Source organism: Coregonus clupeaformis, chromosome 23, assembly GCF_020615455.1.
Source record: "Coregonus clupeaformis isolate EN_2021a chromosome 23, ASM2061545v1, whole genome shotgun sequence".
In the NCBI taxonomy this organism is placed as follows: Eukaryota; Metazoa; Chordata; class Actinopteri; order Salmoniformes; family Salmonidae; genus Coregonus; species Coregonus clupeaformis.
The window spans coordinates 38,834,121-38,860,345 of NC_059214.1; the positions used below are offsets into that span (position 1 = coordinate 38,834,121).

Sequence of the window (26,225 nt, forward strand, 5' to 3'; positions counted from 1 at the left end):
TCATCAACATGATGAGAAACCTCATTCTGCCAGCAGCAGGCAGGACATAACAACAGGCTATTATCACCTTCATCACAACACACTGCCTGCCAGTGCAAAGAGTAGAGAGGGGGATTTATCAGACAACCAAGGACTAGCTACTACACACCTAGACCAAGGACTAACACTACACACCTAGACCAAGGACTAACACTACACACCTAGACCAAGGACTAACACTACACACCTAGACCAAGGACTAACACTACACACCTAGACCAAGGACTAACACTACACACCTAGACCAAGGACTAACACTACACACCTAGACCAAGGACTAACACTACACACCTAGACCAATGACTAACACTACACACCTAGACCAAGGACTAACACTACACACTTAGACCAAGGACTAACACTACACACCTAGACCAAGGACTAACACTACACACCTAGACCAAGGACTAACACTACACACCCTTCAGAGGCTAGAGAGGGATGAGAAGCACATCAATAAATAATATAATATGCCATTTAGCAGACGCTTTTATCCAAAGCGACTTACAGTCATGCGTGCATACATTTTTTTTTGTGTATGGGTGGTCCCGGGGATCGAACCCACTACCTTGGCGTTAGAAGCGCCGTGCTCTACCAGCTGAGCTACAGAGGACCACAATAACACAGCAACTTCAAATGGTTGTGCTCTTGAACAGCTATAATGATTAAGCAACTTGAGGAAAGTGAGAGTTAGATGTGGGGTACACACAAAGCTTGACAATCCTGGGATTTATACAAGCATGCATAACTTCAAGTTAATTTTTAGTCAACTCTGCCTGCCTTTACTTCCTTGATAATGCTACGTCACTGCTGTACGCTTATTTCACTGACTGGGAATGTTCAATAAGCAGCACAGGAAGTGCTTGGGCCAGTTGCATGAGGACCATTGTAAAGTAGTACTACTGTTGGGCATTTCTATGTAAAGATGATCAATGGTAAATGTAATGTTACACTTATCAATGTAAATTCAGTGCGGGTCATTCCAAGAAGCCATCTCGGTCACAGTAAAGATAAACAGCTTCGACTGATTGGAGCATATTATTACCTGACAAGAAAGCTAGTCGTTTCTTCAGAATGGGCAGTATGTTGGTGGCCTCCATACTGGAAGTTCCACCCTGCAGTCTGAAAAGTAAAGATATAGGTTATAGCAAAGCAGGTGATGCACATAATAACCATTAGTTGATCACACACGATACACACACGCATGCACACATACAAATTAGCATATAGTACTTCCATCACTTTGTCAATTACAAGCCAAGATGCTTTACCTTCCTAGAAATCACAGGTACCTCCTTCAAACATTTCCTTCTGGGCCCATGTTCTGTTATGAAGACATAGAGATAAAAACAAGTCAACACTATAGATAAGTAGCAATTAGCTCAATATTGACAATCATATTGACAAACAAATCATCCACTAATGTAGAATCAAGACATACCTTATTACTGTGTCAGAACAAAATAATGTCCAAGAACCATTTTGTTAGTCTACAGTATGAGGTTATGAAGAATGAAGTGTGAACTGTTCTGTTCTAATCTGTTCTGTTAGCCTCAAATACAGTAATAAAATCACTTGTTTTGTGGTATTGGGAGGATTACCCATCTGGACTGTCTTGTCTTAACTGAATTGAATGATACATAAACCAATGCAGTACATCATCATATCGTTTTGGTCAAATCCATTCTCAGCATATTTTTTTATCCCAAACACAGCAGAATGATAGATTTACATGGTCGCTGGCCAAAGCAGTGTGGGGAAACATTTGAAACCCATTAGTAGATTGCAATGCAGCAAACTCTGACCTACTGCACAGTAATGAGCCACCCACTGGCATATTATCATAGATGATGTCCCAAACAGCAACCTATGTGCACTGGTCAAAGGTAGTTCACTATATAGAGAATAGGGTGCCATTTGGGATGCAATCCCTGGTTTACTGTACCTCTCTCTCCCAAGCTTGCATGTAGTGCATCGTTGAGTTATCCAGGCAATTATACAAACCATAATAACCATCTATTATTCAATAACCTTATCCTGGAGTAATGACTAAGTAGCTATATTTGTAGGAAAAGTTGGGTTTGCTTTTCTTTCCTGGAAAGTTGGTGTCTTTGAGCTATTCAAGATCAAATATGTGTATGATATGTAGTTTAGACTGCCAGAGTAAGCCACTGATGAATAGTCTCACTCAGTACGAAAAAGTACTAAAATGTGTGCACTCACTACTGTAAGTCGCCCTGGATAAGAGCGTCTGCTAAATGACTAAAATGCACTCATATTTTCACACTCAAAGAATGAATAGTTATTCCTATTTGGAGGCTGTAATTGATGACAATAACAATGCTACTTATTGTGATAGAAGGAATAATGTAATTATTGTCCATTTCAACATTAGACTATTCCTAAAGCATTGCCAATATGTGGCTACAATAGTTTTCCCATGCTTTCAAAAGTAGGCTACAGTAATTAGATATTGGTGACATTTTCAATGACATGGCCACGATGCATAGGCTACGTATGCAAAGGACGTTTAGGAGCGTAGGCAACACTAGGCATGGTTGACAATAATCAACAAACATAATAACTACATTTCATACATTTAGGTTAAATTCCAAGTTTCGATATGCTCGATATTATCCTTATTTGGTGGCAAATCTTTAGAATGGTTTTTATAGCAGGCACGAGACAAAAGCCCTAAAATCGAAGGACCCACCTCCATGGCCTTCTCATCACTCAAGCTCTTTAAAAAAGTATCGAAATTGTAAAATCCTTTATACATATTGTAATGTATGAAAAGATTAATCTATGTCCCATTTGCTCAACCGTGCTGAATAAAAAGCTGCTTTCGTATCACTTAGTAGCAGTTGCACGAGGTTTTCCCCAACAACTGACTCCACAACCAATTGAAGCAATGCTACACTGTAGCAGTGAGTAGGCTATGCAGACACAATGACCTATTTTCCTGAAATTGAATCTCGTTCTAACCCGTGTTCACAATATAATCCTTGTATGAAAATTATACAGTTTGTTGCGATTGAAGGGACGATTTCCTTCTTACCTCAGACGAAACTGGACGAATTATGTATCGTTATACGACGTTGAACCAATGTAGTCTGTAGGAGTAGCAGTAGGCAGCTGTTTCTATTGAAAAATCCCAGTTTATCTGACCGAGTTCCACTGATTTCTTGGACTGTAGGCGATCACATCTGTAACATCTTTCAACGCTTAGAACCGGTTCGGAAAAATATTGTATACTCAAAAGTTACAACTCCGCCATATCTATACTGGATTGCTATTAAAAATATGGTTTGTTTTCAGGGGGCTGGACTATTACTACAGAGGCCACTCCCAAACGGACAATACATGAATTAGAGCGCTCTCCGACATATGTGAAGCTAGCCACAATAAGGATTAGCTACAATAGTGGAATTTGCGGTTGCCTTCAAAATAAAAGGCCCTCATTGAAAGTCATGCAAATGGATACAAATAGTGGAATCATGCCATATTTGGACTAGATAATGCTAAACAACGTTGGAAAGTTGTTATATAAATTCAACAAAAGACAATAATTAGTTAATTTAAGAGAAAAAATACAAATGTTGAAATCGCAGTGTGGATGTATTAGACTTCAGAGTAGCATTGGGGGCATACTTATATTTCAATGTACAGCCTTACCTATGGATTGTGGATCAATGAAATGGAGTATCAGTTTACTCAGTGACATCTACAGAACACAACTGTCAAGAGTTTACACAAATATTAGCATCGTAGCTCTTATTGCGGGACTTTGAATGTGTGTGAGCCACATTAAGCTTACCAGTCAACCTACTATGCATATTGGACATTTATATTGCACTGTACAGCCTCAGCCTTACCTATGAATTGTGGATCCATGAAATGGGGTATCAATCTACTCAGTGACAACCACATAACACAATTGTGAAGAGTTTACAACAGAGGCACCGGTGGGAGGGCGTGAAGGAGTTGGACGGAGCCCTATGTAAGTCACACCCATCTCCCATGCTTGGCATTCATACTCCAATGCCAGCTGCTCCTGGGATTTTAGGTCCTTAAAAGGCGCTGCAAAATTTGCTCTGCGATGCGGTACGGAGCTCAATTTGGCCTCTGCGTGCCTCCGGAGGCTCCGCAATTGAGTCACACCCTCCATATAGAGCCTCTGACCACATTATCGGATCAAGCATCAAAAGTGCTGCATGTTCAATCCGACATCTGCATTGGCCATGTAGCATTTATGGTGATATGGCTTCTGCAGAAGTCAGGGCATTCATACTTCCGCTTCGCGGAGCAGTGCAGAGCTGTTGTGAAGGAAGTTGTCAAGGAAGTGAGTTTGTGTTTATATAGAACCCCCACCCCCTCCTACCGTCAACCAATCATAACAATGCGGAACTATACTGAGCTATACGGACCCTCTGGGGGGCCCAGGACTGAGATTGGGAAACTCTGAACTAATGAAAGAAAATAACATGTTTTGGGGAAACTATCATGGTAAATTAAGATTGTGGACTGTAGGTGTTACTGTGAAATACAAATAATAAGGGGAAAATAAACCCCCAAACTTGTAAACCAGAGAACATGTAATACAAAATAGAATGCCCTTATTTCTAGTATGTAGAATCTTTAGCGTTTATACAGTTATGCAAATTAAACTACTTCTCATCTCTTTACCTGAGATCTCTCTAGGCCTCGGCCAGCGGGTTTTGTGGTGCTTGGGGCAGGGTTGTATGGTGAATGGGGCCAATTGTTAGCTCTATGGCAGGAAGTTGGGAACAACACACGTACAGAAAATCTTGTATGACTGAAAGATCAAATGTCATTCATATTATTTTGGCTACATATCACTAGAAAAACAACATTTATACAGAGAAATTGGCATAGTAGGAAATCACGGCCCTCTTTTTACTTGTATCATTGCACATCCTGCAAATCACCAGCAGAGGGCGACACATTTGAAATCATTTTCGCATTCACTCTGTTGGTAATGCTTACAAATTGGATCATGTCTCTATAACTAGCAAGATCCCTCTCTGGAATTTTGTGTCAAGTGCGTGTGTAAATTTAAGTAACATAATAAAAAAATCCCAATCAAAATCTGTCAGTTTAAGCTAGAGATACAGTATCTGTTTATTTGCATCGGCTGCGTCTCAATCCACTGCATCCACCTATGTCGGCCTTCCGCATCTCGGGTGGAAGTTGCCTGAGCTACAGCAATATTTGTCAGACCATGAGACATCCTGAAAATCGGCCTTCTCACGAAAACGCCTGTAGCGTCCGAATGGTTTGGCCTACAAACTAATATGACCACTCTATGGAAAGATGAGAATCTCCCGAAGAAAATATGAGACTCTTGTCTGAAGGTAACCCATAGAAATGAATGGAAGTATGGAGGTAGTTTTGTGCCAACAAAAATAAGGAGTTAACTATGCGTCCAAAAAATATATATATATATTTCCTGAGCTTTCTTATATCTCCTAGACATAGGACAGACACTTCAAAACCTTATTGTCACGGTTCAGACAGACGACAAGAGGACCACAATTGCGTCACACCAGAAAGTTTATTTAAACTTAAGGGGAAAGGGATGTAGGGAGTGAGTGAAGGCTCCAGGGGTTATCCCGTCCGATGTGCTGGGTCTGTGCCTCCCCCCAGTGGCAGCGATGCGTCCGATGACGCCGGTGGTTGGTGGTCCAGAAGTCCTGGGGGGGGAGGAAACACAGACACAACGGGGCGGATGAAAACAGGCAGAAGTACAGTTCAAGGGAAATCCAAATACGTAGTAGCAAGGCAGAAGGCTGGTCAGAGTTACCGGGGTCGAAGAGTAGTCAGGAGTCGTAATGGCAGAAAGCAGGTCTGGTTTTCCTGGGGCAGAAGAGTATCCAAGAATCAGGCAGGTCCGGGGTCACAAAACAGGGGTGAGCCAGAAGCGCGAGCACACAGGTTCCGGGTGTGAGCTTAGCAGACGATCTGACAAAGGAGAGCTGACAGACGGGACTTTAAATACTGGGAGAGGTTAGTGGGTAATGCAGCGCAGCTGGCAGAGTAATTAGAGCCGAGCAGAGCAGGGACAGGTGGAGCTCGTTAGGCTGAGTAGAGAGAGAGAGATGAGCAGAGTGGAAGATAGTGGAAACACATTAAGGTGGTAACCCGGTGGAGTGAGAGGGCTCATGACAGAACCCCCCCAAGGGACGGCCCCAGAAGTCCCAAGAGCAACACCACGCCGGGCGGGAGGAGGGGAGCCGGAGGAGGGCTAGAACTCCTCCGAACGGTCCGAGCGAACGCCCTCATCCTCGGAGGAAGCCGGAGGGCCGTGGTCGGGAGATGGGACAGGTCCCGAGACAGGATCAGGCACAGGACAGGAAGCCGAGCGGGCAGGACGGTTAGGGATCCCTCTGGGGCGGCCCCTACGGATTGCAGGTTGATCAGGATGCCGTTGGTGGAAGGCGGTGATGAGAGTCCTATCCACAATCCGACTAGCTGGCACCCAGGTCCTTTCCTCAGGTCCATAGCCCTCCCAGTCAATGAGGTACTGGAGACCCCTACCCCTCCGTCTGGACCGAAGCAGGCGGCGGACGGTGTAAACCAGACCACCATCGACGAGCCGTGGAGGAGGAGGACAAGGCGCAGCAGGGACCAGCGGACTCTCATGAATGGGCTTAATCTTAGACACATGGAAAGTGGGGTGCACCCTCATGGAATTAGGCAGTTGGAGCCGGACAGCAGTTGGGCTAATCACTCTTATGATAGGGAATGGGCCAATGAACCGAGGTGCCAACTTCTGCGACTCCACCCTGAGTGGCAGGTTCCTTGACGACAACCACACCCTTTGACCAACATGGTAGGTGGGAGCAGGGATTCTCCGACGGTTGGCCCCGGTAGTGTAGCTGGCAACGGATCTGAGAAGTGTGGCTCGGGCCTGTGACCAGGTGCGGCGACATCGACGGGCAAACGCAAGTGCAGATGGGCAAGTAACCTCCCCTTCCTGACTGGCAAATAGAGGAGGCTGGTATCCGTAAACACATTGGAAAGGGGACATACCGATGGCAGAGCAGGTCAGAGAATTGTGTGCGTACTCCACCCATGTCAATTGCTGCGACCAGGAGTGGGGGGTTGCGTGAAGTCATGCATCGCAGTGCCTTCTCGAGCTCCTGATTTGCCCGCTCTGACTGCCCATTGGATTGGGGATGGAATCCGGAAGTCAGACTGACTGTGGCTCCCAGCAGGTGACAGAACTCCCTCCAAAAAGCGGAGGAGAATTGTGGACCACGGTCAGAAACTACATCCTTTGGCAGTCCGTGGATCCGGAAGACGTGTTCCAGGACCACCTGGGCGGTCTCCTTGGCGGTTGGGAGCTTGGGGAGGGGAATGAAGTGTGCCATCTTGCTGAATCGGTCAACTATGGTGAGAATGACGGTCTTGCCCCTTGAAGGGGGGCAGCCCCGTGACAAAGTCAAGGGCGATGTGAGACCAGGGACGTCTGGGCACAGGCAGGGGCTGCAGCAATCCGGCTGGGGGCTGGCAGGACGACTTGTGTTGGTTGCAGATGGGGCAGGCTTGAACGAATTCCCGTACATCCTTTCTCAGAGCGGGCCACCAGAACCTCTGGGCGAGCAGGTTGTAAGTGCGGGTGGAGCCAGGGTGACAAGCTAGGCGGGAGTCATGTCCCCACTGAACGACCTGGGACCTTAGGTTTTCGGGGACAAAAAGGCGGTCAGCTGGGCAAGTGCTGGGACCGGGCTGGTTACGGAGAGCTTCCAGCACCTGTTCCTCAACAGCCCAGGTCAGAGCTGCTACGATGCAGGGACTTGGCAGAATCGACACAGGATCCTTGGAGGGGTTGTCATCCTTCTGGAATTGACGGGAGAGGGCGTCTGGCTTGGTGTTGCGTGATCCAGGCCGGTATGACAGAGTGAAATTAAACCTGGTGAAGAACAGGGCCCAGCGGGACTGCCTGGAGTTCAACCCGTTTGGCCGTGCGGATGTACTCCAAGTTCTTATGATCGGTCCAAACGAGAAATGGAATGGTGGACCCCTCCAGCCAGTGACGCCACTCCTCCAAGGCAAGCTTCACAGCCAGCAGCTCTCGGTTCCCTATGTCGTAATTGCACTCAGAGGGGGACAACCGACGTGAGAAAAAGGCACAGGGATGGAGCTTCCCATCCTCCGCAGCCCACTGAGAAATCACAGCACCAACTCCCACATCCGAGGCGTCCACCTCCACAACGAATTGCCGGTCCACGTCAGGCATCTGGAGGATGGGAGCGGAGGTGAACCTTACCTTGAGGGTACTGAAGGCCTTGTCGGCTGCTGGGGTCCAGGTGAAGGGTTGCTTGGTGCTGGTTAGAGCAGTGAGAGGGGCAGCAACGGTACTGTAGTTCCGGATAAACTTTCTATAGAAGTTAGCAAACCCCAGAAACTGTTGCAGCTTCTTTCTGTTCTCCGGAACTGGCCATGACGTGACTGCTGATACTTTGGCAGGATCCATTTGGATACTTCCCTCTGCCACTATGTACCCCAGGAAGGCCACTGTCTTGACGTGAAACTCACATTTCTCTGCCTTGGCGTAGAGGGAATTCTCCAGAAGACGATGAAGGACTTGCTGGACATGGCGGGTGTGTTCAGACAGGTTTCTGGAGTAGATTAAGATGTCATCCAGGTAAACGAAGACAAACTTGTTTAACATGTCCCGCAGTACATCATTCACTAGAGCCTGGAACACAGCAGGAGCATTGGTGAGGCCAAAAGGCATAACCAGATACTCGTAGTGGCCTGTTGGTGTATTGAATGCGGTCTTCCATTCATCTCCCTCCCGGATCCGCACTAGGTGGTAAGCGTTTCTGAGATCCAACTTGGTAAAAACAGTGGCTCCCTGGAGCAACTCAAAAGCAGAGGTGAGCAGAGGGAGAGGGTAACGGTTTTTCACTGTGATGTCGTTGAGTCCCCTGTAGTCGATGCAGGGGCGAAGAGATCCGTCCCTCTTCCCCCACAAAGAAGAAGCCAGCACCAGCCGGAGATGAAGATGAACGGATCAATCCTGTGGACAGAGAGTCATTGATGTAGTCCTCCATGGACCTTCTTTCAGGAGCAGACAACGAATAAAGACGGCCCCTTGGAGGGGCTGTTCCAGGGAGGAGGTCGATGGCATAGTCGTACGGTCGGTGAGGGGCAGAGATGTGGCTCTTGCTTTGTTAAACACTTCTCTGAGACCATGGTAGCATTCTGGGACATGGGAGAGGTCAGGGGCGGAGTTAGTAGGTACTGGCCGAGGGGGTAGTGCGGCAGCAAGCAGGCAGGTTCGGTGGCAGTCCTCTCCCCACTCCCTGATCACCCCGGTCACCCAGTCGAGCTGAGGGTTGTGCCGGGCGGAGCCATGGGTAACCCAGGATGAGGGGTTGGCCTGGAGAGGGGAGCAGGTGAAACTGGATAGTTTCCTGATGGTTTCCGGACAGACCCATCAAGACCGGGGCCGTGACATGAGTGACCGATCCGAGTAAGTGTCCGTCCAGTGCCCGGGCAGGAATAGGAGGTGTCAAACGGAGGTTCTCCAGTCCCAGTTGGCGTGCCAGCTTGATGTCCATTATGTTGGCTTCGGCGCCAGAATCCACCAGAGCAGCCAGGGTGTGAGTAGAGTCAGAGAGGCGGAGGTGAACTTGCAGCAAGGGTTTGCGGTCGGAGGACTGGGTGGTCATTGAGCTCAACCGGACTCCCCCTATGCCCGGTGAGCTTCGGCTTTTAAAGGGCAGGTTACCACACGATGTCCATCACCTCCACAATAGAGGCAGAGGTTTGAGGTGAAGCGGCGCTGGCGCTCTGCAGGAGTGAGAGAGGCTCGCCCAATCTCCATAGGCTCAGACTGATCAAGCTGACTTGGGTGAGTGGCAGTAGCTGACAGGAGCCCAGTCGGATCTCTCCGAATGCCGGTAGTTGGTGGACCTTGGCGCCCCCTCTCACGACGACGGGTCTGTATCCTTCTGTCGATCCGGACAGTCAGTGCGATGGCTTCATCAAGAGTGGAAGGCAGTTCATGGGAGACCAACTCGTCCTTGATATAGTCTGCCAAGCTATGGAAGAACGCGTCCACCAACGATGGTGTGTTCCAAGAACTTCGTCTTGCCAGGGTTCGGAAGTCGATGGAATGGTCTGCGACTGTACGTCTGCCTTGTCGAATACTGAACAGTTCACGAGACGCCTCTGCGGTTGGTGAATCCAGGTCAAACACCTTCAGCATCTCCTCAGCAAACAGGTCGAAGGTTGCACATGCGGGGGTTTGACGTTCGAACTCTGCTGTTCCCCAGAGTCGAGCTCGGCCCGTCAGGTGAGTGATGGCATACCCGACCCTAGCCCCCTCCGTGGCGAAGGTCCTTGGCTGCAAGGAGAACTGAAGTCGGCAGCTAGTCAGGAATGGCCGGACCTGGGTAGAATCGCCGTTGAACCGCTCGGGGGTTTCCAATCTTGGGTTCGGGGCAGCGGCTGAAATGACCGGGGCAGGTAACTCGGAGGCAGGGCTGGTGGGCAGACTGGCTGGGATAAGGTTGGTGAGGAGTTGGATGATCCTGGCGAGTTGTTGTTGCTGCTGCTGGGACTGCTGCTGGTGCTGCTGGAACTGCTGATGCTGTTGGTAGCCGACCTGAAGCAGAGAGGTGATGTCGCCGCTCATGCGGCCTAGCTCTCTCTCAGTGTGTTCCAGGCGTAGCATGGCGGTGGGTTGCTCAGGTTCTTCGGTTTCCATGTCGGGGGAAGTGTGCGCTGAGTCCATGATGGTCAGATCGTACTGTCACGGTTCAGACAGACGACAAGAGGACCACAATTGCGTCACACCAGAAAGTTTATTTAAACTTAAGGGGAAAGGGATGTAGGGAGTGAGTGAAGGCTCCAGGGGTTATCCCGTCCGATGTGCTGGGTCTGTGCCTCCCCCAGTGGCAGCGATGCGTCCGATGACGCCGGTGGTTGGTGGTCCAGAAGTCCTGGGGGAGGAAACACAGACACAACGGGCGGATGAAAACAGGCAGAAGTACAGTTCAAGGGAAATCCAAATACGTAGTAGCAAGGCAGAAGGCTGGTCAGAGTTACCGGGGTCGAAGAGTAGTCAGGAGTCGTAATGGCAGAAAGCAGGTCTGGTTTTCCTGGGGCAGAAGAGTATCCAAGAATCAGGCAGGTCCGGGGTCACAAAACAGGGGTGAGCCAGAAGCGCGAGCACACAGGTTCCGGGTGTGAGCTTAGCAGACGATCTGACAAAGGAGAGCTGACAGACGGGACTTTAAATACTGGGAGAGGTTAGTGGGTAATGCAGCGCAGCTGGCAGAGTAATTAGAGCCGAGCAGAGCAGGGACAGGTGGAGCTCGTTAGGCTGAGTAGAGAGAGAGAGATGAGCAGAGTGGAAGATAGTGGAAACACATTAAGGTGGTAACCCGGTGGAGTGAGAGGGCTCATGACACTTATTCCTTATGATTTATTTTTTTACTGTCTTTTTTTGCAATTTAGTGGAGGCTGCTGAGGGGAGGACGGCTCATAATAATGGCTGGAACGGAGCGAATGGAATGGCAGAAAACACATGGAAACCATGTGTTTCATGTATTTGAAACCATTCCACTAATTCTGCTCCAGCCATTATCACGAACCTGTCCTCCCCAATTAAGGTGCCACCAACTTCCTGTGTAATTCGATGTGTGTCTATGGGCTATAGTAGTAGAGGCCAAATTCAATACTTTATCAAATCATTTTGAAAAAAATTTTTTGGATACCTAAAGGGGTCCTAAAATTCTAAATTAAATAGCTAAATGATCCATGGTATGACAATCTTAAAACAATTATATATGTTAGCTTTGTAGAACCCTCCCCCAACGGCTTAGACTTTTTATATTAAGCAGCAGCAAAGCTATGCTTGAGTGGACAGTATACAACTGATAGAGTAGGCCTAGCTTACCTGAAAGCAAGGCTACCTCACAACAGAATTAACACTGTAGGCCTATACATTTTGAATTACTAACAATAACAACAAAGAAACAAACTATTGATAACTATGTCTACTTGAACACAGAGTAAACTGTAAATGAAGGTGAATTGGATTGCCTATGGAACTGTAATGCATTGAGTGCAGTGGGATCCTCATCTCATTTTAGTGTTGGATTTAGGCCTTAGGTTTGGGGTACATTTGAATTGAAGGGAATCAAATCAGGTAGATAAATAATATTCCAATGCAATGATATAAAATAAGTAGGCCTATCTGTTTTCATTTACTTCTAAATTAGATGATAAGGAGAAGTTATTTATGCCAAGTTTTCTGGTAAATTCTAATTACTCAATGTTAATTGACTGACTTCAATTCACATTGACCCCAACACATGAAGGCCTATTAAATGAACAACACATAGGCCTACATACACAAACATTAAATCAACACAAACACTGTCTTGAGACCATGTTGCATACCTGATAAAGCAATAAGGCTTCTCTCCAATAGTCAATATCAAGTTGAAAAAGGTTGAGTCAACTAAGGTGTGAGTCCAACTAAGGTGTGTGTAAATGTTGTCCATTGTCCCATTCAACTGGTTGAGGAGACAATAGACAATGGACCTGATTTGACAGCTCAGAGCTTCTGCTCTTTTCTGTCCATAAAAACACATGGATGGGTGGGATATGACACCCCTCCCCCTTTACAGGTAGGCCTATCAAATGCTACCCAGCAATTGGAAGAGGAGTAGTGTAACAGGAGGAGCATAAGTTAAAACAGCTATTATTTTCCAATAAATACCCTAGTAAAGTATAAAACTGGTGAAAAGTGTATTTCATCCTCATATTGCGCTTGCTTGGGACTTTAAATGTCTTAAAAATAGACAAAGGCCAAGTAGTAATCACTTGTATTTTCTCACAAACTACCATTTGGAGAGATGGGCTACATTGGCCATAAATCAATCCTAAACCCAAGCCCAAAGGCAAACCTTTTTATTAAGTAGGTTTAAGAAAATCATTGGAAGGCAATGCATCTTTGGGTTGACATAAACCTATAGCAACATGATTTTACTAGGATACTGCCTCAAAAAGATGTTATTTGTGTAAATGTGTAAAAGGCACAACTGTCTCATCATCATTAGGTTCATCTAGGTTGGTAACAGGTATGCCAGTCCATCATTGTTTACATTGTGTCTTTGAAGCAGTTGGCTTCTCAAATAATCACCTGCTAATAATCTGTATTTGGCACCTCCATTAAGAACAATGACGCTAATTTTTGTGTAAACTCTTTACAGTTGTGTTCTGTGGGTGTCACTGAGTAGACTGATGTTCCATTTCAATGATTCACAATCCATAGGTAAGGCTGTTCAGTGAAATATACTGAACGAAAATATAAATGCAACATGCTATAATTACAGTTCATATAAGGAAATCAGTCAATTGAAATAAATAAATTAGGCCCTAATCTATGGATTTCACATGACTGGGCAGGGGTGCAGCCATCGGTGGGCCTTGGAGGGCATAGACCCACCCACTTGGCAGCCAGGCCCACCCACTGGAGAGCCAGGCCCAGCCAATCAGAATGAATCTTTCCCCACAAAAGGGCTTTATTACAGACAGAAACACTCCTCAGAACCCCCCCACCCCCACCCCCCCCTCAGACGATCCCACAGGTGAAGAAGCTGGATGTGGAGGTCCTGGGCTGGCATGGATACACGTGGTCTGCGGTTGTTAGGCTTGTAGGAAACTTTGCAGTATTTAGTTTTTTTATGTATTATTTTTTACATTATTAGATCAGAAAGTGTTTTGCATCATTACATACAGCCGGGAAAAACTATTGGATATCAGAGTGGCGGTAACTCACGAGCATTACGACCAGGAATACAACTTTCCCGAAGCAGATCCTTTGTTTGCTCTCCCCAGGGCAACTGAACTGATTCCAGCGGCTGACCCAAAACATCGCAGGCGGAGGAGAGGCACTCGGAGTGGCCTGCTGGTTCGACTTAGGAGGCGCGCACACCACCCACCGCTTCCAAGTATTCTATTCGCTAATGTTCAGTCTTTCGTTAACAAGCTCGACGAACTACGGGCAAGGATTTCTTTCCAGAGAGACATCAAGGCCTGTAACATACTCTGTTTCACGGAAACATGGCTCTCTTGGGATATTCTGTCGGAATCGGTCCAGCCAGATGGGTTCTCAGTTCATCGCGCAGACAGGAATAAATATCTCTCCGGGAAGCAGAAGGGCGGAGGTGTGTGTTTCATGATTAACGACTCGTGGTGTAATTGTAGTTACATACAGGAACTCGAGTCCTTCTATTCACCCGACCTAGAATATCGCACAATGAAATGCCGACCGTATTATCTCCCAAGATAAATTTATTCGGTTATAGTCACGTCTGTGTATATCGCCCCTCAAGCCGATACCACGACGGCCCTCAAAGAACTTCACTGGACCTTATGCAAACTGGAAACCACATATCCTGAGGCTGTATTTATTGTAGCTGGGGATTTTAACAAAGCAAATTTGAGGACTAGGCTGCCGAAGTTCTATCAACATATCGACTGTTGTACTTGCACTGCTAAAATCCTTGACCATTGCTATTCGAACTTCCGGGATGGTTATAAGGCCCTCCCCCGCCCTCCTTTCGGCAAATCTGACCATGACTCCATTTTACTTCTCCCTTCCTATAGGCAGAAACTCAAACAGGAAGTACCCGTGCTAAGGACTATTCAACGCTGGTCCGACCAATCGGAATCCACGCTTCAAGATTGTTTTGATCACGCGGACTGGGATATGTTCCGGGTAGCTTCCGAAATTAATTTATACGTATACACTGAAACGGTGACTGAGTTTATCAGGAAGTGTATAGGTGATGTTGTGCCCACTGTGACTATTGAAACCTACCCTAACCAGAAACCGTGGATTGATGGCAGCATTCGCGCAAATCTGAAAGCGCGAACCACCGCATTCAACCATGGCAAGTTGACTGGGAATATGGCAGAATACAAACAGTGTAGCTATTCACTCCGCAAGGCAATTAAACTGGCAAAACCTCAGTATAGAGACAAAGTGGAGTCGCAATTCAACGGCTCAGACACGAGACGTATGTGGCAGGGTCTACAGACAATCACGGACTACAAAAGGAAAACCAGCCACGTCGCCGACACCGACGTCTCGCTTCCAGACAAGCTAAACACCTTCTTTCCCGCTTTGAGGATAACACAGTGCCACTGACGAGGCCTACTACCAAGGACTGTGGCCTCTTCTTCTCCATGGCCGACGTGATTAAGACATTTAAAGCATGTTAACCCCCGCAAGGCTGCCGGCCCAGACGGCCTCCCTAGCCGCGTCCTCAGAGCATGCGCAGACCAGCTGGCTGGTGTGTTTATGGACATCTTCAATCTCTCCCTTTCCCAGTCTGCTGTTCCCACATGCTTCAAGATGGCCACCATTGTTCCTGTACCCAAGAAAGCAAAGGTAACTGAACTAAATGACTATCGCCCTGTAGCACTCACCTCTGTCATCATGAAGTGCTTTGAGAGACTAGTCAAGGATCATATCACCTCTACCTTACCTGTCACCCTAGACCCACTTCAATTTGCTTACCGCCCCAATAGATCCACAGACGATGCAATCACCATCACACTGCACACTGCCTTATCCCATCTGGACAAGAGGAATACCTGTGTAAGAATGCTGTTAATTGACTATAGCTCAGCATTCAACAGCATAGTACCCTCCAAGCTCATCATTAAGCTCGAGGCCCTGGGTCTGAACCCCGCCCTGTGCAACTGGGTCCTGGACTTCCTGATGGGCCGCCCCCAGGTGGTGAAGGTAGGAAACAACATCTCCACTTCGCTGATCCTCAACACTGGGGCCCCACAAGGGTGCGTGCTCAGCCCCCACCTGTACTCCCTGCACGCCTCCAACTCAATCATCAAGTTTGCAGACGACACAACAGTAGTAGGCTGTTTGCACTGCCCCCCCACCCCATCTTTTTATGCTGCTGCTACTCTGTTAATTATTTATGCATAGTCACTTTAACTCTACCCACATGTACATTCTACTTCAACTACCTCAACTAGCAGGTGCCCCCGCACACTGACTCTGCACCGGTACCCCCCTGTATATATAGCCTCCCTACTGTTATTTTATTTTACTTCTGCTCTTTTTTTCTCAACACTTTTTTGTTGTTGTTTTATTTTACTTTTTTATTAAAAATAAATGCACTGTTGGTTAAGGGCTGTAAGTAAGCATTTCACTGTAATGTCTGCACCTGTTGTATTCGGCGCATGTGGCCAATACAATTTGATTTGATTTGATTTAAGGCTTGATTACCAACACTGACGAGACCGCCTACAAGGAGGAGGTGAGGTGTGGTGCCAGGAAAATAACCTCTCACTCAACATCAACAAAACAAAGGAGATGATCGTGGACTTCAGGAAACAGCAGAGGGTGCACCCCCCTATCCACATCGACGGGACCGCAGTGGAGAAGGTGGAAAGCTTCAAGTTCCTTGGCGTACAAATCACTGACAAACTGAAATGGTCCACCCACGCAGACAGTGTGGTGAAGAAGGCACAACAGAGCCTCTTCAACCTCAGGAGGCTGAAGAAATTCGGCTTAGCACCTAAAACCCTCACAAACTTTTACAGATTGTCACGGATTCTGCCGAGGCTGCTCCTCCTCCTTGCTCGGGCAGGCTTCGGCGTTCGTCGTCCCCGGAGTACTAGCTACTGCCGTTCGATGTTATCGGTGTTTGTTTAGTTTTGTCTGTATTGTTTACACCTGTTCGTCATTATGTTAATTGTTTCCCTTATAATTACCCCTGTCTCTCATCTGTACTTTGTGTGTGATTGTTTTCCCCTTCATGGTTGTCTATTTTGTGAGCGGATTATTTCCTCCCTGCGTGGAGTTATTTTCTGTGTCCTTTTGGATCTTTTTTGTATTAAAAGTACGTATCCGAGAGTTCTGTGTCCTGCGCCTGACTTCGTTTACCGCATCTCACAGACAGTCGTGACACAGATGCACAATTGAGAGCATCCTGTCGGGCTGTATCACCGCCTGGTACGGCAACTGCACCACCCACAACCGCAGGGCTCTCCACAGGGTGGTGCGGTCTGCCGAACGCATTACCAGGGGCAAACTACCCACCCTCCAAGACACATACAGCACCCGATGTAACAGGAAGGCCAAAAAGATCATCAAGGACATCAACCACCCGAGCCACTGCCTGTTCACCCCGCTATCTTCCAGAAGGCGAGGTCAGTACAGGTGCATCAAAGCTGGGACCGAGAGAATGAAAAACAGCTTCTATCTCAAGGCCATCAGACTGTTAAATAGCCATCACTAGCTCATTAGAGGCTGCTGCTGCCTATTGAAATCACTGGCCACTTTAAGAAATGGAACACTAGTTACTTTAATAATGTTTACAGATGTTGCAGTGCTCATCTCATATGTATATACTGCATTCTATTCAATAATATTAAACTGTATTTTAGTCCATGCCACTCTGTCATTGCTTGTCCATCTATGTATATATTCTTAAATCCCATTCCTTACTAGTTTTGTGTGTATTGGGTATATGTTGTGAAATTGTTAGATATTACTTGTTAGATATTACTGCACTGTCGGAGCTAGAAGCACAAGCATTTCGCTACACCCACTATAACATCTGCTAAACACGTGTATGTGACAAATAACATTTGATTTGATTTGATTTGGTTGGATGTACTGCCAAATTCTCTAAAATGACGTTGGAGGCAACTTATGGAAGAGAAATTAACATAAAATTATCTGGCAACAGCTCTGGTGTACATTCCTGCAGTCAGCATGCCAATTGCACGCTCCCTCAAAACTTGAGACATCTGTGGCATTGTGTTGTGTAACAAAACTGCACATTTTAAAGTGGCCTTTTATTGTCCCCAGCACAAAGTGCACCTGTGTAATGATCATGCTGTTTAATCAGCTTCTTGAAATACCACACCTGTCAGGTGGATGGATTATCTTGACATTTTAGTCATTTAGCAGATGCTCTTATCCAGAGCAACTTACAGTTAGTTCATTTTTCATACTGGCCCAAATTGGGAATCAAACCCACAACCCTGGCATTGCAAACGCCATGCTCTACCAACTGAGCTACATCCCTGCCGGCCATTACCTCCCCTACCCTGGACGACGCTGGGCCAATTGTGCGCCGCCCCATGGGTCTCCCGGTCGCGGCCGGCTACGACAGAGCCTGGATTCGAACCAGGATCTCTAGTGGCACAGCTAGCACTGCGGTGCAGCGCCATAGACCACTGCGCCACTCGGGAGACGAGGAGAAAGGACAAAAAGGAGAAATGCTCACTAAAAGGAGAAATGCTCACTAACAGGGATGTAAACATACTTGTTCACACAATTTAATAGAAATAAGCTTTTTGTGCATATGGAACATTTCTGGGATTTGTTATTTATTTTATTTTAGCTCATGAAACATGGGACCAACACTTTACATGTTGCATTTATATTTTTGTTCAGTGTATAAGTATGCCCCCAATGCATTTCGGAAGTCTAATAGCTACATCCACAGTGCGATTTCAACTGATTCTTACTTTTTTGGTGAAATTAACTAATTATTGTCTTTAAAAAATGTTGTAGCATTATCTAGTCCAAATATGGCATGATTCCACTATTTGTATCCATTTGCATCGCGTTCAATGAGGGACTTTTATTTTGAAGGCCAACTGCAAATTCCATTATTGTGGCCAGTCTTTATTGTGGCTATCGTCACATAGGTCTCTCTCCGGTAGGAGGGAATTAATTAAATGAGCCGTTTTCCATTCAAATGAAAAATATGAAAACATTGTCAGAATGTTTATAAAACATGACTTTTATAATGACAGTGAGAGTAAAAACGTTATTCTTTAAAAAGGGAAGATAGCAGTCAAATGGGAAGTTTTTCCAGAAACGCTTTATATTAGAGGATTTATAAAGCTTTGTAAACTTTATAACATGTTTATGAACAGTATAACATTTTTATTATTAGTTTAAAAACAGCTAGGTAACACTACCCTAAAATGGTTTATAAAGGGTATAGGCTATAAACCTAAATCGTTTATAAACTGCAGATATAACCCAGCACGCAAAAAAAAAGCGTGCTGCTCGCTATTTTTCGCCTTCCTAAAGCAGATGGCTATCAATGAAGTCCTATCACCAGCGGGTGAGCAAAGTTTGCCTCTATTTATATAGTGATCTATAGATCGTGATTGATAGATCGTTTTATCTGTAATAAACAGTAATAATAATTACTATAATAATAATTATAATAATTATAATGCATTCATTAATGTGCAATTGTGTATTTGTCATTTAGATGCAACTGATTTAATATAAGAAACACTGAGACAGGTACTGTATGTATTTTCCTCTGATAAATGCTGAAAATGTATGTTTTGAAAAAGTCCTCCCAAGTCCCAACAATCAAACTAAGTCCCAACAATATTGATTATTGGTATATGGTCCCTTAATTTAAATAAATTAGATGTTTATGTGTTTTCTATGGTAATACTTAATAAAATGAGGTGTACATCTCATTAAGAGTGAATGTGTCTATGAAGAACCACTAGATGTCTCTGCCTGTCCAATTTCTATTCTAAACTGTGACAAAATGTTCCCTGCTCACGTGCAGTATTCAGCAGCAGTTGCAGTTCTTATTCAGGGCAGCCATTGAGATTTGTTCACCGAAGTATCTTGTTGTGTTTTTTTTATGAAGCAACATGCTGACTGTTATTCTGATCCTAAGTACCTAACTTACAAAAGCATTATTAGTGCTTTAAATACTACATCTACATATCTATATCATGACTTATTCCTATTGATAAGAATAAGAATTCCTATTGTATAAAATATGATTGGCTGAGTTTTGAGTACATTTGATAGAGAGACTAGTTTGTAGAAATGGTAATGATGAGATGAAGAGACAAGGCCCACTGTGACTGTGTGGATGGATGTATACTGTAGATACTGTAATTGCTGTCTATCTCCCGTGTCGACCAAACAGATGGAATGTAACATGAAGTTGTGTGAGCTGTATGTTTAGCTAAACCTGACATCGTTTCAGAGTCTCAGAGTGTTAAACGTGGAGGTGTGTTGGCTTTGAGATCAGACAGAGAGAAGGATTTGGAGGTACTTAGTTATCTCAGAGGAGGCAGTAGGCACAACTCATGAGTAAAACCTGCAAGGAAAAACTAGGATTAATATGACATTTTCTACATTGAGCAGAAAGCTAGAATTATATATCACTGTATTGGGAGAAGTGACTAAATATGCAGTGTTGAGCAAACATTATGAGATGACACCTTGCATGTTTTGATAAAGTAGCCACATTCCCTATACAGTACATGTATCATAATTACAGTTATAGGGATCTCTATCCAATCTACCGAGGGACAGTTCAAGTACAAGTGGACTCTTATTAGTCTAGTGTGTGTGTGTGTGTGTGTGTGTGTGTGTGTGTGTGTGTGTGTGTGTGTGTGTGTGTGTGTGTGTGTGTGTGTATGTGTGATTATGAAGATAACTACAGTATTCATTTGGCAGATGAAATCCCGATGTCCATGACTGCAGGATTTACAGCTCTCATGCACTCACATGTCTGGCACCGGGATGAGTGGGATCTATGGTGGATAATGTTCCTGAGGTATTACTCCAGTGGCGCTCGGTGTCTGTGGGTATTTATGGAAGCAGTGTTGACTATGTCACATATGATACTGTTGACCTGTTATTACTGGCACAGACAAAAGGACGAAGGAAGTGACAGAATCTAATGGTGTTTGTTTCAATTTGGCACCCAAGCGAGTCATACAATTATTATCTTAGTTTAAAAAAAAATCTAATAAGTTCTGTCTGTCTGCCTCATTCCACCACAATCACAGGTTTCATTGAATGTGTAACTATTGTTTACTACGCCACCCCGCATGGTAATAAGAAAAGAATAGTGGAATAATAACGGTGACATGATGTTGATTGGATATGAAGTGTCAACTAGGATAATGTACGTACTGTAGGCTAGTATATGATGATCTTGACATTGACACTCTGTAGCTTTGTCATCATGACATAAATCCTTACTGTATCTGTTTCAAATGATCACCTGACAACATGTGCGTTTAGTAACAGAGAACACCTTATATGGAATTGATACATGATTAATGACATCTTTCTATACTTACATAGAAGATGAGTCTCTCATAGAGCAGTCTGTCATTTACATTCACTTTCTTTCTCCTTTTCCTCAGAGCCAAGGATGGGATAAGCATCAATCAGTTACGGTTATACTTACCCTGTGTCATATGTGAGCTAAGACCATGTCATAAGACCAGGCTTATTCATCAGTGTCATGTTGCAGCTGTCCTTGGTAGTCCTAAATGAACTCATGACATATGGACTTATTATAACTTATGTAAACATACCAGAACGACAGTCTGATACAGACATCACTGTGGAAATGGAAGGGTAGGTGCGTATCAATTCTCATAGCAGAAAGCTTGACCTATATGAAGCTAGTCACATAAGGACTATCCACAATAGTGGAATTTGCAGTTCGCCTTAAAAATAAAAGCCCCATATTAAAGGTGATGCAAACTGATACAAATAGTGGAATCATGCCATATTTGGACTAGATAATGCTAAACAAGGTTGGAGGGTTGTTATATAAATTCAACAAAAGACAATAATTAGTTAATTTAACAAAAAAAGAAAAAATCTATTGAAATCGCACTGTGGATATGTATAAGACTTCTGAATTACATTGCGGGCATACTTATATTTCACTGTTCAGCCTTACCTATGGATTGTGGATCAATGAAATGGGGTACCAATCTACTCAGTGACACCCACAGAACACAACTGTGAAGAGATGACACAAATACATGTATTAGCATTGTAGCTATTATTGCGGAACTTTGACTGTGGGAAATCACCTGTACAGTGCAATATGAACGTCAATAAGCACAAATTAACGTATTATTTTTTGGTTTAATTTAGGCAAACTGCAAATTCCACTATTGTGGCTAATCCTTATTGTGGCTAGCTTAACATAGGTGAAATATTGTGACTGTACATGTCTGGAAAAGTATATTACCAACTAAAACTGGTATTTTGCAATTTTTTAAATTGTACCATTATGGATAACAAACAAATAAAATGTATGAATTGATACAGACTGAAATCTATGGATGCAAGATTACATAATGTGGTCCATAAGGTCTACTTCATAAGTGATGATGTAAACAAATTAACATATGTTAAATAGTGTTGCTTATTACCAGAGTCAAACTGAGTCCTCTGTAGCTCAATTGGTAGAGCATGGCGCTTGTAACGCCAGGGTAGTGGGTTCGATCCCCGGGACCACCCATACGTAAAAATGTATGCACACATGACTGTAAGTCGCTTTGGATAAAAGCGTCTGCTAAATGGCATATTATTATTATATATTATTAAACAACATCTAAACTAGGCAAATGTAATGCACCTGGACATACTGTATGCTGCCTCTGGCATCACTTCATATGCTGAATATTAACTTGAATATGTATGTAATGCAATCATTAAAATTGTATGAATAGGACATTATATAAAAACCTAAATTGTATATAATTAATGTCAATGATTAAGAGTTGTGCTTTATTCTATAAACCTTTCATAATACCTTAAACCTTGACTAACTGAGTAATCAGTCTTCTCTAAAATGTGTTTGTCAATAAATAACTCAATATGAGTGATCAGTTTGGGTATTTAATGAAACAAATAAAATGTTTAACAAACAAACAAAGGATAATACAACCACATATATCAAATAAAACTTAATTTATGCCTCAATCACATCATAGAAAATCATCTGAAAATAAATACTGTACATGTCACAGAGAGCAGAGAGCAGAGAGCAGAGAGCAGAGAGCAGAGAGCAGGGAGCAGAGAGCAGAGAGCAGAGAGCAGAGAGCAGAGAGCAGAGAGCAGGGAGCAGGGAGCAGAGAGCAGAGAGCAGAGAGCAGAGAGCAGAGAGCAGAGAGCAGAGAGCAGGGAGCAGGGAGCAGAGAGCAGAGAGCAGAGAGCAGAGAGCAGAGAGCAGAGAGCAGGGAGCAGAGAGCAGAGAGCAGAGAGCAGAGAGCAGAGAGCAGAGAGCAGGGAGCAGAGAGCAGAGAGCAGAGAGCAGAGAGCAGAGAGCAGAGAGCAGACGATATGAGGATCTCATACCTCTCATTTCAACATGCCTTTTATTGACAATCTCTTCATCAGGTCTCCTTTATAAACTATATTCAGTTCATTAATTAAATAATTTAAAGTTATTTTTCAGTTGTGTAAAATCATCCAAATATATTACTTTATTTTAAAAGGTAGATTTCAATTTCAATGTACAGCCTCCTATATTGGTTCAGAAGATATCCCACCATCTTGAAAACAACAGTCATTCTTTCATGTTCGAGTGGATTGTTTTTTTTAAACTTAAAAAATACAAAAACCTCTGTCTGTCTCTCTGTCGCTCTCCATAACATTCAACTAGTATTTCAACTTGGAAAGGGAAACAATACATTATACACTACAGAGAATATACTGTACCAATTCAATGCTCTGTACATTATTGCATCAGAAAACCACAACATATTGCAGCATCGTTTCAAATTAGGGATAATACATAGATATGAATGAAAGGCCCATGGTAACCCTGACAAACAACAGGGTCATACAAAAGGGTTAGCGTCAATTTAATTTCAATTCAGTCAATTCAGGAAGCAAACTGAAAATAACTGAAGTTTAATTGCTGAATTCACGGTTTTGAAATGGAATTCACCCCAACCCTGGATACAAATGATGAAAACTAATAGATTCTATCTTTTCTCTTAGAAATGACTGATGATTACATAATATACTGCAGAAACAAAGTACTGTAAGGGTCTAATCCTGACTTGAGCTCTGCACACTTAACTAACATGTTCTTGAAGAGACTTGAAGTCTCCTGTTGACATCAATGCATCTCAAGTTAAGATTCGGCCCTTACTGAGAAACCAAGAGAATGGTTTCTCTCTTAGAAGTGGGGGCAATGAGAACACTATTACTAAACTATTTGTTACTATGGCTATCTACTGTTAAGTTGCTGCATCAGAAGTAAAGTAAACCAAGAATACAGACTGTTTGATGATAAGAAGAGTTGTGGTGTAGAGATTCAGCTTATTGACTTACACAATACAGACAGAACAGAGGCCAAAACTGCATTACTGTGTTAGTCACTGACATCAAGCAACAACTGAAAAATTGCACTGATTTCACACTACTGGGCCAGAACGAGCAGATCCAAGCTGTACTGCTCTGGCCTGGTTACGCATCCACCCTAGTTGCTGGAACCGTGCTGGAAAGGACAATGTGAGAAGAAAATATTTAAGCCAGATCAGTATGGTTCAGGTTGGCTCTATAATGTGAATCAGGTATGACTGTCCTTCTGTCTGGGGCTGTTATGATTAACACTGTCAAACACACGTAGCTAGAACTGTCCATTAATTTAATCAAATAAGAAGACTATGGGTATTCAAGTCATTCAGGAAGCGGTTTGATTCTCTTTATTATACCACAAGAATCCAATACTTAGACCCTCAGGTCCCTCAGTGGTCTCAGCAGGCCCACTGAACCTCTGTGCTTCATGCCTCAGGGCAACGCACGCAGACAGACAAAGGTAAACAAGTTCAATCAAATAAATACACTGTTGTTCGTTCAAGCTTCGCAGTGTAGTAATCCTCTCAGTTCAGTGCAGTGGGTGGGTACTGTCTGTAGTAGGACATCATCCAGTATGCAGTGCACTCACCGCTCCACGAGGTCAGAGGTCCCCTGGTTCTCTGCTCATGTCAGTTTCCCTCCGTGTTGCCTCTGGCGCCCTCTTTACCGATACACTGGGTCGTGTTCATTAGGGCACACCTTAGCGAAACATTTCGCAATGGGAGACAAAAACAAGCATTTCTTATTGGCTGAGCTCAGATAGTACCTCCCCGTTTCGCTCAGTTTCCTCCCTGTTTCACTCAGGTTCTGTCCATTTTCTTCCATTCCCTGCCTACTGAACCCGACCCCTGTGTCACAACCCAGGAATCAATATGGGGCGAAGAGGATCGAGCTGGTGGTGGGCCGGATGGGCCCTGGAGCAGCCCGGAGGAAGGAGGGCATGGAGCCTGGCAGGCCGGCAGTTTGAAAGATGGAGGCGTTGGGCCGCGGGTGCAGGGAGATGGAGGGGAGGGTGGTGGGGCAGAAGGGGTTGGAGAGGAACGTAGCAGGGGAGATAGGCTTCACCAGGTCCTTCTGAAGAGCCAGCTTTGCCTGGAGGAGAGGAGAGGACAATGGTTTATTTAGGGAGCAATCTATTGATAAAGCAATTATTCTTATTGATTAGCTACAAAAAAAAGAAGCAATTATTTTCCATGAGCATACAGGCGTCTTTAAATCCACTGATGCATAAATATTCCTAAACAGTTTTAAGAAACTGCCAATAAATATATTAACTATTAATCCCTGATGTCTAAGCAACTGTTCCTGAGAGGCTTTGATTTGGAACATAGATGATACATACGGCCAGGACTGTAGAGCTGCGTTGTTGTTTGTTGTAAGGGCTGTATTTGGGCTTCATCGGTTTCCCAGCCACTCTGTCCTTGTGCCTTCTGCTGGAGATGTGCTGAGAAAATACAACAACAAAAATCAGTGATGTTACTGTGGGTGAATCCCAAATGGCACCCTATTCACTATATTGGCACCCTATTCACTATATTGTGCACTGCTTTTGACCAGAGTCCCATGGGCCCTGGTCAAAAGCAGTATACTATGAAGGGTAAAGGGTGCCATTTGGGACACATTATGTTGAGCAAATAATAACAAGCTTGTAAGGTCCCTTCAAGCTGTAAAAAGACAACAACCACGGCATACAAAGGCCTGTCACGAGAGACTACCTGTTTGAGCTGTATTTCTGAGTTGACGTGGACATCACAGATCTCACAATGGAACGTCTTGTTCTGTAGTCCGGAACCTTTTAGCACGGTGGTGGCCTGGACTTTGAGCTTCGAGCCCGGTCTGGGATAGGCCTTAATTGGACCTGCTCCGTTCCTCGCCTCAAGCATAGTTTTGTGCTTGGAACCTTCAGGGGACAAAATAAATGGCAAAAACATAATTTAGTACATTGCACACTGAAAATAACCATAGATAAAACATA

General features: G+C 44.5%; 2 protein-coding genes across 4 annotated transcripts in view; both read right to left on the reverse strand.

Annotated features, from left to right (window-relative positions):
- The window catches only part of LOC121536980 (SEC14 domain and spectrin repeat-containing protein 1-like), a 30,298-nt gene extending 26,900 nt beyond the window's left edge, over positions 1-3,398 (reverse strand). For both annotated transcript variants that reach the window (XM_041844679.2, XM_041844678.2), the window contains exons 1-3: positions 3,098-3,398; positions 1,311-1,363; positions 1,085-1,161 (exon numbers count right to left, since the gene is read on the reverse strand). In XM_041844679.2, the coding sequence (XP_041700613.1) occupies positions 1,085-1,139 (55 nt within the window). In that variant the 5' untranslated portion in view covers positions 1,140-1,161; positions 1,311-1,363; positions 3,098-3,398. The remainder of the gene's footprint in view (positions 1-1,084; positions 1,162-1,310; positions 1,364-3,097) is intronic.
- A 19,747-nt stretch (positions 3,399-23,145) lies between these two features.
- The window catches only part of LOC121536979 (zinc finger protein 385B), a 192,083-nt gene continuing 189,003 nt past the window's right edge, over positions 23,146-26,225 (reverse strand). For both annotated transcript variants that reach the window (XM_041844677.1, XM_041844676.2), the window contains exons 7-9: positions 25,966-26,150; positions 25,593-25,694; positions 23,146-25,342 (exon numbers count right to left, since the gene is read on the reverse strand). In XM_041844677.1, coding sequence (XP_041700611.1) covers positions 25,118-25,342; positions 25,593-25,694; positions 25,966-26,150 — 512 coding nt within the window. In that variant the 3' untranslated portion in view covers positions 23,146-25,117. The remainder of the gene's footprint in view (positions 25,343-25,592; positions 25,695-25,965; positions 26,151-26,225) is intronic.